This window comes from Puma concolor, chromosome B1 (assembly GCF_028749965.1).
Source record: "Puma concolor isolate L17-30 chromosome B1, mPumCon1.1.hap2, whole genome shotgun sequence".
In the NCBI taxonomy this organism is placed as follows: Eukaryota; Metazoa; Chordata; class Mammalia; order Carnivora; family Felidae; genus Puma; species Puma concolor.
In genome coordinates, this window is record NC_141670.1 from 28,796,442 (window position 1) to 28,811,356 (window position 14,915).

Below are 14,915 nucleotides of genomic sequence, written 5' to 3' on the forward strand. Positions count from 1 at the left end.
AAACTATATTTTTCAGGGTTATACAACCACTACACATAAAACCTCACATCAACACAGTCACAACAACACAGCTATTTAATTTGCATCTTTTCCCAAAAGAAAATGAGATGACAGATTTAAAACGCGGTAAAACGGGGGCACCTGAGTGGCTCAGTCAGTTAAGCTTCTGACTTCGACTTAGGTCACCATCTATCTCACAGTTAGTGAGTTCAAGCCCTGGTTGGGAGCCTGCTTCGGATTCTCTGTCTCCCTCTCTGCGTGCTCTCTCAAAAATAAACAAACATTAAAAAAATAAATAAAAAATAAAACAAGATAAAATGGCTATTTTTACTTGGCTTTTTCTAAGATTCACTCACTGAGGGCTTCTTGCTTGTCAGTACTTTATCTGTGGTATCTTTAAAAAATTTTTTTAATGTTTATTATTTATTTTTGAGAGAGAGAGAGAGAGAACACACACAAGCAGGGGAGGGTCAAAGAGAGAGAGAGAGAATTAATCTGAAGCAGGCTCCAGGCTCTGAGCTGTCAGCACAGAGCCCAACGCGGGGCTAAAACCCACAAACCGTGAGATCATGACCTGAGCTGAAGTCGGATGCTCAACCAACTGAGCCACCCAAGGCGCCCCTATCCGGGTAGTATTTTAATGTTACTCTTGTCTTACAAAAAAGGAATTAGAGGTGCAATGAGACTGGGTTTAAACTCAGATATGCTGACTACCAGAGTTCATTGTAAGTAAATAGCACACCTGTCAGGAAAAAGAATGTTAGGGGTAGAGATATAAAGTGGAAACCAAAGACTAAGGTTAGAAGACAGAATACATATGCCACCAAGAAATACCACAGTGGCCATGAGAGGGTTGTAATACTAAGCATTGCTCAAAAGGGTGGTGAGAAAGAAATACTATATTACACTTCTCCAGTCCATTGGCAATTCCACCTAAGGGGTAGAGGCCACAGATAAAAGGCTGGGTTATTTTCACTTAAAAATTCATGTTTACTGGATATGAGCTTTTTTTTTTTTTTTTTTAAGTAGTGGGGTAGCTAGGTGGCTCAGTCAAGCATCTTTTAATTTCGGGTCAGATCACGATCTCATGGTTCATGGGATTGAGCCCCACACTGGGCTCGTGACGACAGCATGGAGCCTGCTTGGGTTTCTCTGTCTCCCTCTCTCCCTGCCCTCCCCCTCTTGCCCATGTGCTCGCTATCTCTCAAAATAAAAAAAAATTAAAAAGAGTGAGGAATTTATAAGCTTAAATATGCCTATAAGGTCCTAGAGATCTGTAGTCCAATTTATTTAAGTGCTTAAGTACAAATAATCTCTCTTAACAAATACAGAAAACTTCCTCAGATGATTAAGACTGAAGCGTGATTGAGGGGGTGATTGAGGGGTGCCTGGCTGGCTCAGGGGGAGCCTGTGGCTCTTGATCTCGGGGTGGTGAGTTGGAGCCCCACGTTGCATGTAGAAATTACTTAAATGAATAAAATAAAATAAAGTGACTTAAGTGTGATTGGGAAGTGGTACAATACTCTTCTCTATAAACGTATCTTAAAATTATTTTAGTCAAAGGGAAAAACTGATTCAACACCAACTCTGTTCACAACTTCAAGTCTGTATCTAATACTCACAGCAGGGTTAACCGACTCAACTAATTTCAAAACTAGGTATTTCAAAATTGAATGTTGACACTAGGCCTTGAGAGAGCAATTTAAAATGGAAATTTTAAGACTCGTGAAATTATAGACTATCAAATAAGAAAACAATGTCGACTTGAAGCTATAAGTAATGTTTGTTTCAGAAAGAAAAAAAAAAAACACCACTGGGTTGGCACTTCTATTTACAGAAATTCTCCCGTGTTAAGAGTTATAATTATTTAATACATAACAGTCCTTGGCAACCTTACTTGTTAAAAACACTGTTCTAGATTATTAGCTATTACTCCTCCATCCGTTAAGTTGCATAATTTTAAGAGTGCCCTATTATTTTCTTCTTCAATGCATTTCTGAGGCGTCCTAATTTCCAAACAAAATGATCAAACAACTCTTACAGATTATGCCTTAAAAATACAAACCCCACAGCAGTAAGAATAAATAACTTTGTTACTCTTTCCTATAGGACTTTTTCTACATAAAAACGTGTGAAAATTTAGTCTCGATTATAAAAACTGAATAAGAAAAATCCCAGACTTTAAAATGGAGAGTGCGAAATGATCCCAGTGGTTAAGAAAACAATGGATACAGAATTCTGAAAGTTGCCCAAGATCACTCAATCAAGAACAACTGTCAGCAGTTAACCACCTGCATATTTTATTATTCTTTGGAATAGGGGGAAAACAAAAACAAACCCAAACACTTTAGATAGAATAGAAACGGAAATAACTTTTTGAAAAGGGTTATTGTGCACTAAAACACGTTCCCATTCATCATTTCAAGTAATCACCGTTGCCAAACTTAAGACATGCTGTCTTGTTTTTGACAATAAACATTTTGCTTCCAAGGCCACTCAGCGCGAAGACCAGTCACCATCTGTTTCAACCACAGTCAACCTCTATTTAAAACATCAGCCCGCCATTACAGCCATCCCTCCACAAACAAACGCGTGACACATCCCAGGTTAGTGATTTTTTTAAAGGCCCTGATTCACCTGAGAAAATTCCTACGTCTACTAAAAAGTTCATTAATAGTAATAACATCCAGGTTAACTTTCGGTGCATTTTCAAATGGGATTGCATTAATTTGCCTGCATTCTAAAGCGCCGAGATCGCCAGTCCCCACGTGAAACGTTAGGGTCAGTAATCCCCAGAAGAGCGGCGGTGACCCCAATAAAATCTAGGGCGTGGATTCTTGATGCCATGTTTCCCCGCCCATCTCCACCGGACTCCTTAGGCCAGCGAAGTGAGCTTCCGGATGGGGCCCTAGGGTGGGCCCAGAGGAGAGGTGGAGCCCGGGGAGGCCCCCTGAAGCTAGGTCATGGAATGGCCCGTCCCGCCGCCCGGGTGGACGTCCCAGCCGGGAGACGCAGCCCGACGGGGACCCGGACCGGCTACGCGGGGCACAGGGCGGACAGGCCCGGGAGGGGAGGGGCCGCCCCAACCCAGCCAAACGCTCCCACATTTCTTCTTTTTTCTCTTACCTTTTCGCACAGAGTCCGCACTTGGTTCTCGTTAAGCTGTTTACACTCGTTCAGCTGCTCGACCCACTGGTCGAGCTCCTTGGTGAACGCCTTGTCGTCCATGGCGGCCCGATCCCCCTTCCCTGCCGCCTCCCTCCCCCCTCCCCGCCCCTACCCACCCCTACCCCGGGCGCCGCTCCCCTCTCTCGCTGCCGACGCCGCCGCCAGCTCCCAGCGGGAGAGGAGGGAGCCGGGGAGGGTGGCTGCGGGCCCCTCGCCCCGCCCAAGGCCAGCGGGCGGCTCCGGGCGCAGGGCCTCGAGACCCTCGCCCGCCCGGCTGCGCGCCCCGGGAGTCGGTGAAGGGCGAGGGAAGTTTAGGGGGGAGTGAGGCGCGGGTCTTCGGCGCAACACCCTACAGGGGCTAACCACCCGCCGCCTCACGCCCGCCCGCCCGCTTCTCCCGGCTCTTTCGCCCCCTCTCTCGCTCTTTCTCTCCCCTCCCTCTGGGTTTCCGTCATCGCCTGGGCATTTCCGCCGGGAACAGGCGAGCTGGCGGCGCCGGCGGGGCTAGGGACGCGGAGGGTTGCAGCGCCTCCTTGTGGCTTGGAGGACAAACGGCCCGTGGGGGTCAAGGGTGGCCCCTATTTTACCCTTCTCCTTACTCACTTGGGGTCCGGACCAATCTCTTCCGGTTCTCCCTTCACATCCTTTTCTCTGGGAATTTAGACCCACCTTAGTCTCCGGCAGGGCTGTTTCAGCGCTCTGGAGAGGAATTGGGAAACCTGTGCCTTTCCTCAGCTGCATTGTCTCCCCAGAGTCTAGCACTTTCCCATAGCAAGCATTCAATATTTATTGGGTGTATAAATGAATTCTGTCTAGCCTTATCTCTGCAACTAAGTAGCTGTGGACCCTAATATCTTGAAGCCTCCCTTTCATGAATTCTCTGTATGACAACAATCTGTGTCCCTTCCAGCTCCAGCATTCTTTACTGCATTTACTGCAGTGTTTCCTGAGTTCTAGTGATTTGTACATTCAACATATATTTATTGAACAACTGTTAACTGCTAGATCCCTCGTACAGCAGGTGCTAAACAGCCATACTGACTATATAGAAGGCACATACTACTGCCAACTCAACCCAAGTGAAAGAAGAAGGCAAGTTTCCTATCTTGGCTTTGCCAACTTCATAGGTGTGTTCTTGCATCCAGTTTCCCCCAGCCTCGGATTCCTCATCTGTTAAAAGGGCTCAGTAAGGTCTACCTTTTCAGGTTGTGAAGAAACATTTACAAGTGCCTATCCAATAGTACAGTAAGGGGTTAACATGTTAGTTGTCTTTTCCCTCCTGGGCAACAGTTACAGAAAGCTTTTGGAAGGTGGCATTTGGGGGCACCTGGGTGGTTCAGTCGGTTAAACGTCTGACTCGTGATCTCGGCTCAGGTCATGATCTCACAGATTGGTGAATTCGAGCCCTATGTTGGGCTCTGCGCTGACAGCATGGGGCCTGCTCAGGATTCTCTCTCTCCCTACCTGTCCCTCCCCTACTCATGCTCTCTCTCTCCTTCAGAATAAATAAATAAACTTAAAAAAATTTTTTTAATAAGGGAAGGTGGTATATGAACTGAAGTTTGCACCTTCTCCCCAAGCAAAACCTTGAAGTTGCCTGGAGAAGAGGAAAAAAATTACATATATATATACACACATACATAATTACACACACATATGTATATACATATACATACATACATATATGTACATACATATATACACATACATATATAATTGTTATTATTTTTGGTAGAGAACACATGTGTGAAATGTGGTCTGGAAAGCTACTTCTTTCAACAGAAATAGGTCATATGATGGGAAATCAGGCTGGAGGAAATCTTGATCTCAAGTGACTTGTAAATAGTACTAGACCCATTAAAGAACAAAACATGAAAAGGTGATGAAACAATACTGAAGAGAAGGGACACGTGTATGATTGCAGTAGATGTTGCAGTATCTGAGGACGTTAGTCTATTATCTATAAAGGCTTAAAGGAGGCTGAGTTTCAGCCAAACCTGGAAAGCTCAGATTGCAAATGTGAGTGGTTATTTTCAAAGTTCCTAGAGAAAATGGATTGAGCATAGAAAAACATACCCAGAGGAGAAATGGGAACCATGGATAGTGTTTGGGGAGGCAAGTACTTGAAGTGCAAGCAAATGTATTTGGAGTTAATGTGAGAGAATGTTCTTAGAGTTGGGGGTAGGGAAGAGAGTTTGTGAAAAGAGTGCTTCCGAAAAGTTCAGTCAATTTATGCTGTCAAGGAAAAACGAATGCTTTTTTGAGTCCTTCCTAGAGACCATGCATTTCACTTGTATCTTCTCATTTAATCCTCCAATAATCCTATTATCCTCCATTTTACACATAAAGAAACAGATACGTAGGGGTTTAAGAACACGTCCAAGTCACACAGGTAATAACTGGCGGAGTAGGAATGAGTACCCAAGTCTGTCTTGCTGCCATTCCTGTACTTTCTGTTCTATGACCTCAGCAGTCTGACAGGAGTAGGGAAGGCTGGACATTGGCAGACCAGTCAGGAGACTTGGTGAGTGCAATATCAGTTTTTGGTATTTTGGTTGTAAAGGCATCTTAATTAAAAATAAAAGCCATAATCCTTAAACATCTTTCTTTCTTTGCACTTTTCTTCTGTCACATATGTATGTATGTATGTATGTATATGTTGTGTGTTTCATCCTGCAGAAAATCACCATCAACCTCTAATCCTTGCTAATTACTCGCCATGTAAAACTGCATTTAATCTTAAGTTTGCAAGCCAGTTCTAAATTTGTTTACCAGAAATGTTCTTGTTTTTATTTGCCAACCTCTTTCCTTTAGAAAAATTAAAAAAAAATTTTTAAGTTTATTTATTTTGAAAGAGAGAGCAGGGGAGGGGCAGAGAGAGGAGGAGAGAAAAAGAATCCCAAGCAGGCTCTGCACTCACAGGGCAGAGCCCAATGCAGGGTTCAAACTCAGCAACTGTGAGATCATGACCCGAGCTGAAATCAGGAGTCTGAGGCTTAACTGACTGAGCCACGCAGGTGCCCCTAAATTAATTAATTAATATTTTCATTTTTATTAAAATTTTTTAATGTTTATTTTTGAGACAGAGAGAGACAAAGTGTGAGTGGGCAAGGGACAGAGAGAGAGGGAGACACAGAGTCCAAAGCAGGCTCCAGGCTCTGAGCCTTTAGCCCAGAGCCTGATGCAGGGCTGAAATCCACAAACTGTAAGATCGTGACCTGAGCTGAAGTCAGATGCTCAACTGACTGAGCCACCCAGGTGCCCCTAAAAGTTTCTTTTAAAGTTTATTCACTTTTGAGAGAGAGGGCTGGGGGAGGGGGGAGAGAAACAGAGAGAGAGGAAGACACAGAATCTGAAGCAGGCTCCAGGTTCTGAGCTGTCAGCCCAGAGCCCGATGTGGGGCTCCAGCTCATGAACCCCAAGAAGATGACCTGAGCTGGAGTTATTCAGTTAACCAACTAAGCCACCCAGGCGTTCCTACCTTTTTCCTTTTGATCAAAGAATTTTAAAATCATTGACTTCAGCAGATCCTTTGCCTTAAAATTACGTGTTCGGGTGCCTGGGTGGCTCAGTGGGTTAAACATCTGACTTTGGCCTAGGTCATGATCTCATAGTTCTGGAGTTAAGGCCTGAGTTGGGCTTCAGCACAGAGCCTGGAGCCTGTTTCAGATTCTGTGTCTCCCTCTCTCTTTGCCCCTTCTCCTCTCACACTCTGTCTCTCTGTCTCAAAAATAAATAAACGTTAAAAAAAATTACATGTTAGATATAGGGCACCTGGGTGGCTCAGTCAGTTGGGCGTCTGACTCTTGCATTTGGCTCAGGTCATGATCTCATGGTTCATGGGTTCAGAGCCTTGTGTCTGACTTTGTGCCAAACATGGAGGCTGCCTGGGATTCTCAATCTCTTCCTCTCTCTCTCTCTGCCCTTTCCCTGCCTGCTCTCTCTCTCAAAATAAACAAACTTGAAAAAAATATTACATGTAATATTTGTTCTTACACAACTTAGGTTCTTATATTTTTTTTTAATTTTTAAAATTTTTTTAATGTTTAATTATTTCTGAGACAGAGAGAGACAGAGCATGAGTGGGGGAGGGTCAGAGAGAGAGGGAGACACAGAATATGAAACAGGCTCCAGGCTCTGAGATGTCAGCACAGACCCCGCCGCGGAGCTCGAACTCACGGACCACGAGATCATGACCTGAGCTGAAGTCGGACGCTTAACCACCCAGGCACCTCTAGGTTCTTTTAAAATATATAAATATTGATAATTTTCTTGATTTAAATGGTTTTAATATGAATCATTTATATTTATATTTTGTAATATTGTAGGAAGTTTTATGCTACATTTAAAATTATACACTGTATTGTTCTAAAAAATATTCTTCTAAACCACCATAATTCTCAAAAGATTAAATAAGTATCTTTACTTCTAGTTAAAAAAAACCTGATGATCAGAATGTGAAGATGATATTGTCGAAATTGACACAGGGAATTCTGTGTCAGAATCTCCATCAATTATGATGAAATTACAAACATAAAGTCAAATTGGAAATGCCTTATTTAAATTTAAAAACTACACATTGCTATTAATAAACTATTAATAAAAATATCACAGTTTTTGTCATTATGATTTGGATACCATAGTTTTCATACTAGCTAACACTGGTATAGCAGAGATTGCTGTAGTCTAGCTAATATCCACTGTACAATTCTGTTTGGAGTAAAAAAAATGCCCTGCTTAAAAAAATACCTAGGAGTGGGTATGTGGTGTAATTCTGGCAAGAGATATAAGTAGAAGTAGCTGAGAGGGGCTGCAAAGGAAAGCTTGTAAGGGAGTAAACTCAAAGTGCTCTTGCCTGGAACTCATTGTAGGAGATGGAACAGCCATTTTGAAGCCAGTAGAAAAAAAGCAAGAGATGAAAGACCACATGTTAGGGGTAGCTAAGAAGAAAGATAAAAAGAACTTGGGTTCCTAATGACAATGAGAAACCAGAATAGCAGCTCTGGACTGTCTATTTCCAAACGTATTATGAGTGAGAAAACAAAAAACAAAAAACAAGCTTCATATTTGTTTAAGCTTCACTTGGAGGTTTTGTTACATCTAAACACAAACCTGGCAGATACATCCAGATACTACTCATTTTATGCTTTGACTAAATGATAGGTGGAAAATAATCTGATTTTTTCTGACAATTAGTGAAGTTGAGCAATTTTTCATATTTTTTGACATTTAGATTGTGTATGTGAATTGGGTGTTCATTGTTATTTTTTTTAATGTTTATTTTGAATTTTTCAACGTTTATTTATTTTTGGGACAGAGAGAGACAGAGCATGAACGGGGGAGGGGCAGAGAGAGAGGGAGACACAGAATCGGAAACAGGCTCCAGGCTCTGAGCCATCAGCCCAGAGCCTGACTCGGGGCTCGAACTCACGGACCGCGAGATCGTGACCTGGCTGAAGTCGGACGCTTAACCGACTGCGCCACCCAGGCGCCCCTTAATGTTTATTTTGGAGAGAGAAGGACAGAGCACGAGCAGGGGAGGGTCAGAGAGAGGGAGACGCAGAATCAGAATCAGGCTCCAGGCTGTGAGCTGTCAGCACAGAGCCGTTGAGAGGCTCAACTGCAAGGACTGTGAGTTCATGACCAGAGCCAAAGCCAGAAGTTTAACTGACCGAGCCACCCAGGTGCCCCTTGAATGTTCGTTATTTTATTGGGTTTTTAATTTCCTTATTACCGATTTATAGACTGTCTGATATACATATTTCAAATATTTTACAAAGTGTGTTACTTGGATACAAAAATTTAAACATTTTTTTGGTTGTGGTAAGAGTATTTATTTCAGGCAGTACTCTAAGTACTTAAATTACTACCTTATTTGTTCCCTTCATTACAACCCTATGAAGTAAGTGCTATGATTACTGTTCTAATTAACCAAATGAGGATCCTGAGGGAGAGAAAATCAGTTACTGGCCCCAGGTCACTCAGTTGGAGCCGGGAAATGAAGCTAGGTAGCCGGAGCCTACCGCCTCCAATATCTGTGTCATACTCTGTCATTATCCTGTCAGTAATTTGCTTAAATCTGTTGAAAGAGTCTCGTCTGCCCCAAGATTTCAAGAATACTTTATTGTTTATTTCAATACCCAAATAATTTCTATAGATCTCCTTGCAATATAATTTTTTTTGTGATTTTTGCTATTGTGGTAAAATATACGATTTACCACTTAAACCATTTTTAGAGTGTTTTTTGTTTGTTTGTTTTTCAAAATGTTTATTTTTGAGAGAAAGAGAGTATGCAGGTGCGTGAGTGGGGGGAGGAGCAGAGAAAGAGGGAGAGAGAATTCCCAGCAGGCTCTGCACTATCCCCGGGGAGCCCAATGCAGGGCTCAACTCCATGAACTGTGAAATCATGACCTGAGCCAAAATCAAGAGTCCAATGTTTAACTGACTGAGCCACCCAGGTGCCCCTGATTTTGTTTTTTGTTTTTTTTTAAATAAGCTCTTTGAGCACATCGTATACACTGTATGTTAGCTAACTTGACAATAAATTATTAAAAAAAATTAAAAAGTAAATTAAGCTCTTTGCCCATTGTGGGTCTTGAACTCAAGGCCTTGAGATCAAGAGCTGCATACTCTATGGACTGAGCCAGGCAGGTGCCCCCATTTTAACCATCTTTAAGCATACAATTCCATGGCATTAAGTACATTCACAATATTAGGCAACTCTCACCACTCTCACCTCCGAAGCTTTTTCATCACCCCTAAAAAGAAACTCTGTACCAATCAAACAATAATCGTCATTCCCCTAATATACATATACTCTACTATTATTTATCATAAACCTCAGAAGAGCCCTCACCCTGACGCCCAAGGAAGTTTTTGGTGCTTATTCTAATACTCTTGAGTTATCTGGATTATTCATCTAATATGCATTTTCCCAGATTATATCATATCCATTGATTCTAAGATACTGTTTTTTTTTTTTTTCATACTGTAACACATTTGAAATCAAATCCCATCTTACAGTCAGTGACATCTTAGATTCAATAAAATCCCTTTTAGAATTGTTTACAGCCAAAGTGCTGTGTTCAAGTTACTTTAGTTTGGTCTCTCTCCACTCTTTATTTCAGTATGGGTATATTATTCATTTAACAATTAATTTTGTATCTGCTTGCCTATAGTTTTACTCCCATGCTTCTTGATTTAATTTTCTTTTTGATATGTAGAACGTTACACAAGCTTCCAAAAGTAAAATTTATCCAGAAAGGTGAATTTGGGAAAATGTCCTTCTTTCCCTTCCCCCTTTCACCCTGTTCTCTCTATAGTAACCAGCTTCATTGTTTTCTGCTTTTTCCAGTGTTCTTTTATACAAAAATATGCGTGTATTTCTTTCTTTCTTTCTTATCCCCTTCTTTCTTATCCAAAAGGTAATATGTTAGGTATTCTTTTGTACTCTGCTTTTTTCAATTTAATATTTCACAGAAAACACTCTTCATTGGTTCATAAAGATTGTGTTCATTGTTTACAACTGTATAGTCCTCCACTGGTGTATGCGACATAGTTTATTCAGCTATGCCTAAATGGGAATTTAGGTAATTTCCCAAATTTTGCGATGACAAACAATACATTTGCATTTTTATATTATTGGAGATTTATCATCCGGATAAATTCCTGAAAGTAAGGTTACTGGTTACAAAGGCATATGTAGTTTCCTCACATATCGACAACTTCTGCTGTACAGAGATTGTACCACATAACATTCCCACAGTGTATGAGAGTGCCCGTTCCCTGCAGCTTCTCCAACAGAGTACCTGGTCAAGCTTTTAAAATTGTGCCACTATGATAGGTGAGAAATGGTATCTCGATGAGTTTTTAATTTACATTTGTGCTTTTTTCATTTTTCTCCCAAACTAGGTTACTATGACTGGCTTAATTATGAATAATTCCCTAGGTCTGTAATAGGGATGTATTTTCCCCCTATTTCAAGGGCTCTCCATACAGTTATCTGAACAAAATTGGGGTTTGGTCAACATCAAAGAAATGCATTTCTAACTAGAGATAATGACTGTTGAGTAGGCAAAGGCGAGTGTGTTCAGAAACACAGAGGGTAGATCTACCCTAAGTTCACTTATGCATGTTCTCTCACATGATCCTTGAAAGAAATTTAGATGTAAAAATACGGTGAGTAACTAAGAAACACACTGGTACATTTATTAATGCTTATGCTGACTGGCAAGGTAGGGAGTAAATGTCAAAATTTGTATAGATTATTTTTCATTTTAAAAATAATAAAATTGGGGCGCCTGGGTGGCTCGGTCGGTTAAGCGTCCGACTTCGGCTCAGGTCACGATCTCGCGGTCGGTGGTTTCGAGCCCCGCGTCGGGCTCTGTGCTGACAGCTCAGAGCCTGGAGCCTGTTTCAGATTCTGTGTCTCCCTCTCTCTGTGACCCTCCCCTGCTCATGCTCTGTCTCTCTCTGTCTCAAAAATAAATAAACGCTAAAAAAAAAAAAATAAATAAAAAAAAATAAATAAAAATAATAAAATTATTGGGGTCCTTGGGTGGTTCAGTCAGTTAAGCACCTGACTCTTGGTTTTGGCTCAGATCATGATCTTAGGGTTCTTGGGTTCAAACCCTACATTGGGCTCCGTGCTGATAGCGCAGAGCCTGCTTGGGATTCTCTCTCTCTCCCCTTCTCTCTGCCCTCACCTGCTTGTGCACACTGTTTCTCTCAGAATGGATAAATTAAAAAATAATAAAATTATTTAAAAAGTGGTGTTGAGATAAACTCTGAGTCATGATCTAAAAGCTGTGAGCGATTCGGGGAACCTAGGTAGCTCAGTCAGTTAAGTGTCTGACTTGGGCTCAGGTCATGATCTCGTGGTTTGTGGGTTCGAGCCCCGTGTCTGGCTCTGTGCTGACAGCTCAGAGCCTGGAGCCTGCTTCAGATTCTATGTCTCCCTATCTGTCTACTCCTCCCCTGCTTGTACTCTGTCTTTCTCTCTCTCTCAAAAATAAAAATAAATAAATAAATAAATAAATAAACATTAAATATATTCAAATGCTATGAATGATTGGAAACTGGAAACTGGAGTGGCCCCAAGTAATCAAAAATGGAAGTAATGGATACAAATGACCACAAAGTAGTAATCGAAGGGGAAGACATTAATGCGGGGATTATGTCTTACAACAGTGAGCATAGAAAAACAAGATACTGTGGATAAGAATTAAATACAATAAATAAATATATTAAATATTGACAGAAGCAAAAGATTTCACTTGAAAGTGCTTGAGATGCTGATTTTGAGAGCTGCCTTTGGAGATAAATGTAAAATAAAAACATGGGAGAACATTTGAGAGTATTCAGGAACAATCTATGAGTCAATGAATACTTAGGGATTAAATCACATGAAAATGTTCCATGTTTCTACACAAAAAGCCATTGATAACACAGAAAGCCAGACAAGCAAAAGTTACTCTGGGTAGTACTATCTATCATCTATCTATCTATCTGTCATCTTTTCATTTCTTCTATGGCCTTATTTAAATCTACTAAATCTATCACAGGCCAATAAAGTGAAAAATCTCTCATAATAATCCTTTTTTGTCTATTTCTGGGTTTTTAAAATTCTTTTCCTAAAAGGTTTTCTAGCTTTGCGCAGTGGCAGTATCGTAGCCAATGATGTTTATCCGAGGCGCGATTATTGCTAATTAAAAGGTTTTCTAATTTAAAGTATACATTAATGGGACTCCTGGATGGCTCAATTCGTTAAGTGTTTGACTTCGGCTCAGGTCATGATCTCGCGTTTTGTGAGTTTGAGCCCTGCATCAGGCTCTGTGCTAACAGCTCAGAGCCTGGAGCCTGCTTTGGATTCTGTGTCTCCCTCTCTCTCCCCCTCTGGCTCTGCCCCACTGCCCTGCTTGCACTCTGTCCCTCTCTCAAAAATAAAGAAAACATAACAAAAAAAAAAAAAAGAAAAAAGTACACATTAATGTTGTATATAGTACATTAATATGTTATGACTTCATAATATTAACTTTATAATAACTTATTACTCTCAAATTTTATCTTAATGTAATTTTGATTGTTAATATTATCACCAGTTTTCTTTTCTACAGGACAATTGGTAAATCTTTGTCCAATATTAAACTGTGAAGTTTATCTTTCCACTTATAACATCTTTTTTATGCAACAGTGGCGTAATATGAATGGGCTAACCAAGAAGTTAAGGAGGAAATTAAAAAGTACATAGAAGCCAATGAAAATGGTAACACCAAAGCCCAAAACCTCTGGGACACAGCAAAGGTAGTCATAAGAGGGAAGTATATAACAATCCAGGCCCTCCTAGAGAAGGAAGAAAAGTCTCAGATACACAACCTAAACTTACACCTTAAAGAGCTGGAAAAAGAACAGCAAATAAAACCCAAAACCAGCAGAAGACAGGAAATAATAAAGATTAGAGCAGAAATTAATGCTATCAAAACCAAGAAAACAGTAGAACAGACCAATGAAACCGGAAGATAGTTCTTCGAAAGAATTAACAAAATTGATAAACCCCTAGCTGGTTTGATCAAAAAGAAAAAGGAAAGGACCCAAATAAAATCAAGAATGAAAGAGGAGAGATCACAAACAACACAGCAGAAATACAAAAAATAATAAGAGAACATTACAAGCAATTATATGCCAATAAAATGGGCAATCTGGAAGAAATGGACAAATTACTAGAAACATATAAACTACCAAAATTGAAACAAGAAGAAACAGAAAATTTGAACAGACCCATAGGAGTATGATAGGAGTATATTTGTTATACTAGTGAGGTGACTCATGGTTGGCCCCAAAATAGCTACAGGATGGGAATTGGTCACCCAAAACACATGTCATATGACAGGTTAGCCAATTTTGGGCCACCTGACCTCAGAGGAGGTTGGAGCTTCAGATTGAGCTCAACCATGTGATCAATTATTTGATTAAAATGTCTATGTAATAAAACCCCAATAAAAACTCTGGATATTGAAACTCTGTAGAGATTCCGAGTTGGTGAGTACATCGGTGTGCAGGGAGGTGAGGTGCCTGGGTGCCACATGGAGAGAGGGCAGAGAAGCTCTGGATACCCATCCGTTGGCAAGGAACTTCTCTGCACATTTCTTAGTTTGGTTGTTCCTGATCTGTATCCTTTATCATCAAACTATAATTGTAACCGTCATGTTTCAGTGAATTTTGTGAGTTGTTCAAGCAAATTATTGAAACTGAAAGGGTCATTGGGAACCCCTGAATTTGTAGCCTGCTTGGGATACACTTGAAATTTGTGGCTGCAGCCTGAAGTGGGGACAGTCTTGTGAAGGATTTTGCACTTCACTTGTAGGGGTTGTGCTAAGTGTCAGAATTGAAATGAATTGCAATATACCTATTTACTGTCATGGAATTAGTTATGGAACCGTGCAACACAGTAAGTTTTTATCTTAATACATCTTTTGACAGGTGAACTTATGACATTTACTGTTTTGGTTACAACTATATTTAACTTATTGTCATCTTAACACTTTAAAAAGTAGTTAAAGTTGCTATAGTTACATAATTTTTTAAATTCATGGATGTAATTTATATCTTTTCATAGTTTGCTGTGGAAATTAGCTGCCCACTTTCTTTTGATTCTCAGATGCATAGGTATACTTAATCCTTTTATTTTACAGTACATTGTCAACATGTCTGTGCAAAATCCTTGTTTTCCCCTTTCATCCTGGATTCAG

At 40.6% G+C, this 14,915-nt stretch overlaps 1 protein-coding gene and 1 non-coding gene across 2 annotated transcripts in view; one reads left to right on the forward strand and one right to left on the reverse strand.

The window, feature by feature from the left end:
- Positions 1–3,283, reverse strand: part of PPP2CB (protein phosphatase 2 catalytic subunit beta) — a 34,816-nt gene extending 31,533 nt beyond the window's left edge. The window contains exon 1 of the mRNA XM_025933087.2: positions 3,127–3,283. Coding sequence (XP_025788872.1) covers positions 3,127–3,228 — 102 coding nt within the window. The 5' untranslated portion in view covers positions 3,229–3,283. The remainder of the gene's footprint in view (positions 1–3,126) is intronic.
- A 9,531-nt stretch (positions 3,284–12,814) lies between these two features.
- Positions 12,815–12,960, forward strand: LOC112870068 (U4 spliceosomal RNA). Its single transcript, XR_003224459.1, has one exon. It is a non-coding gene; the product is annotated as a U4 spliceosomal RNA (small nuclear RNA).
- Positions 12,961–14,915: the final 1,955 nt, after the last annotated feature.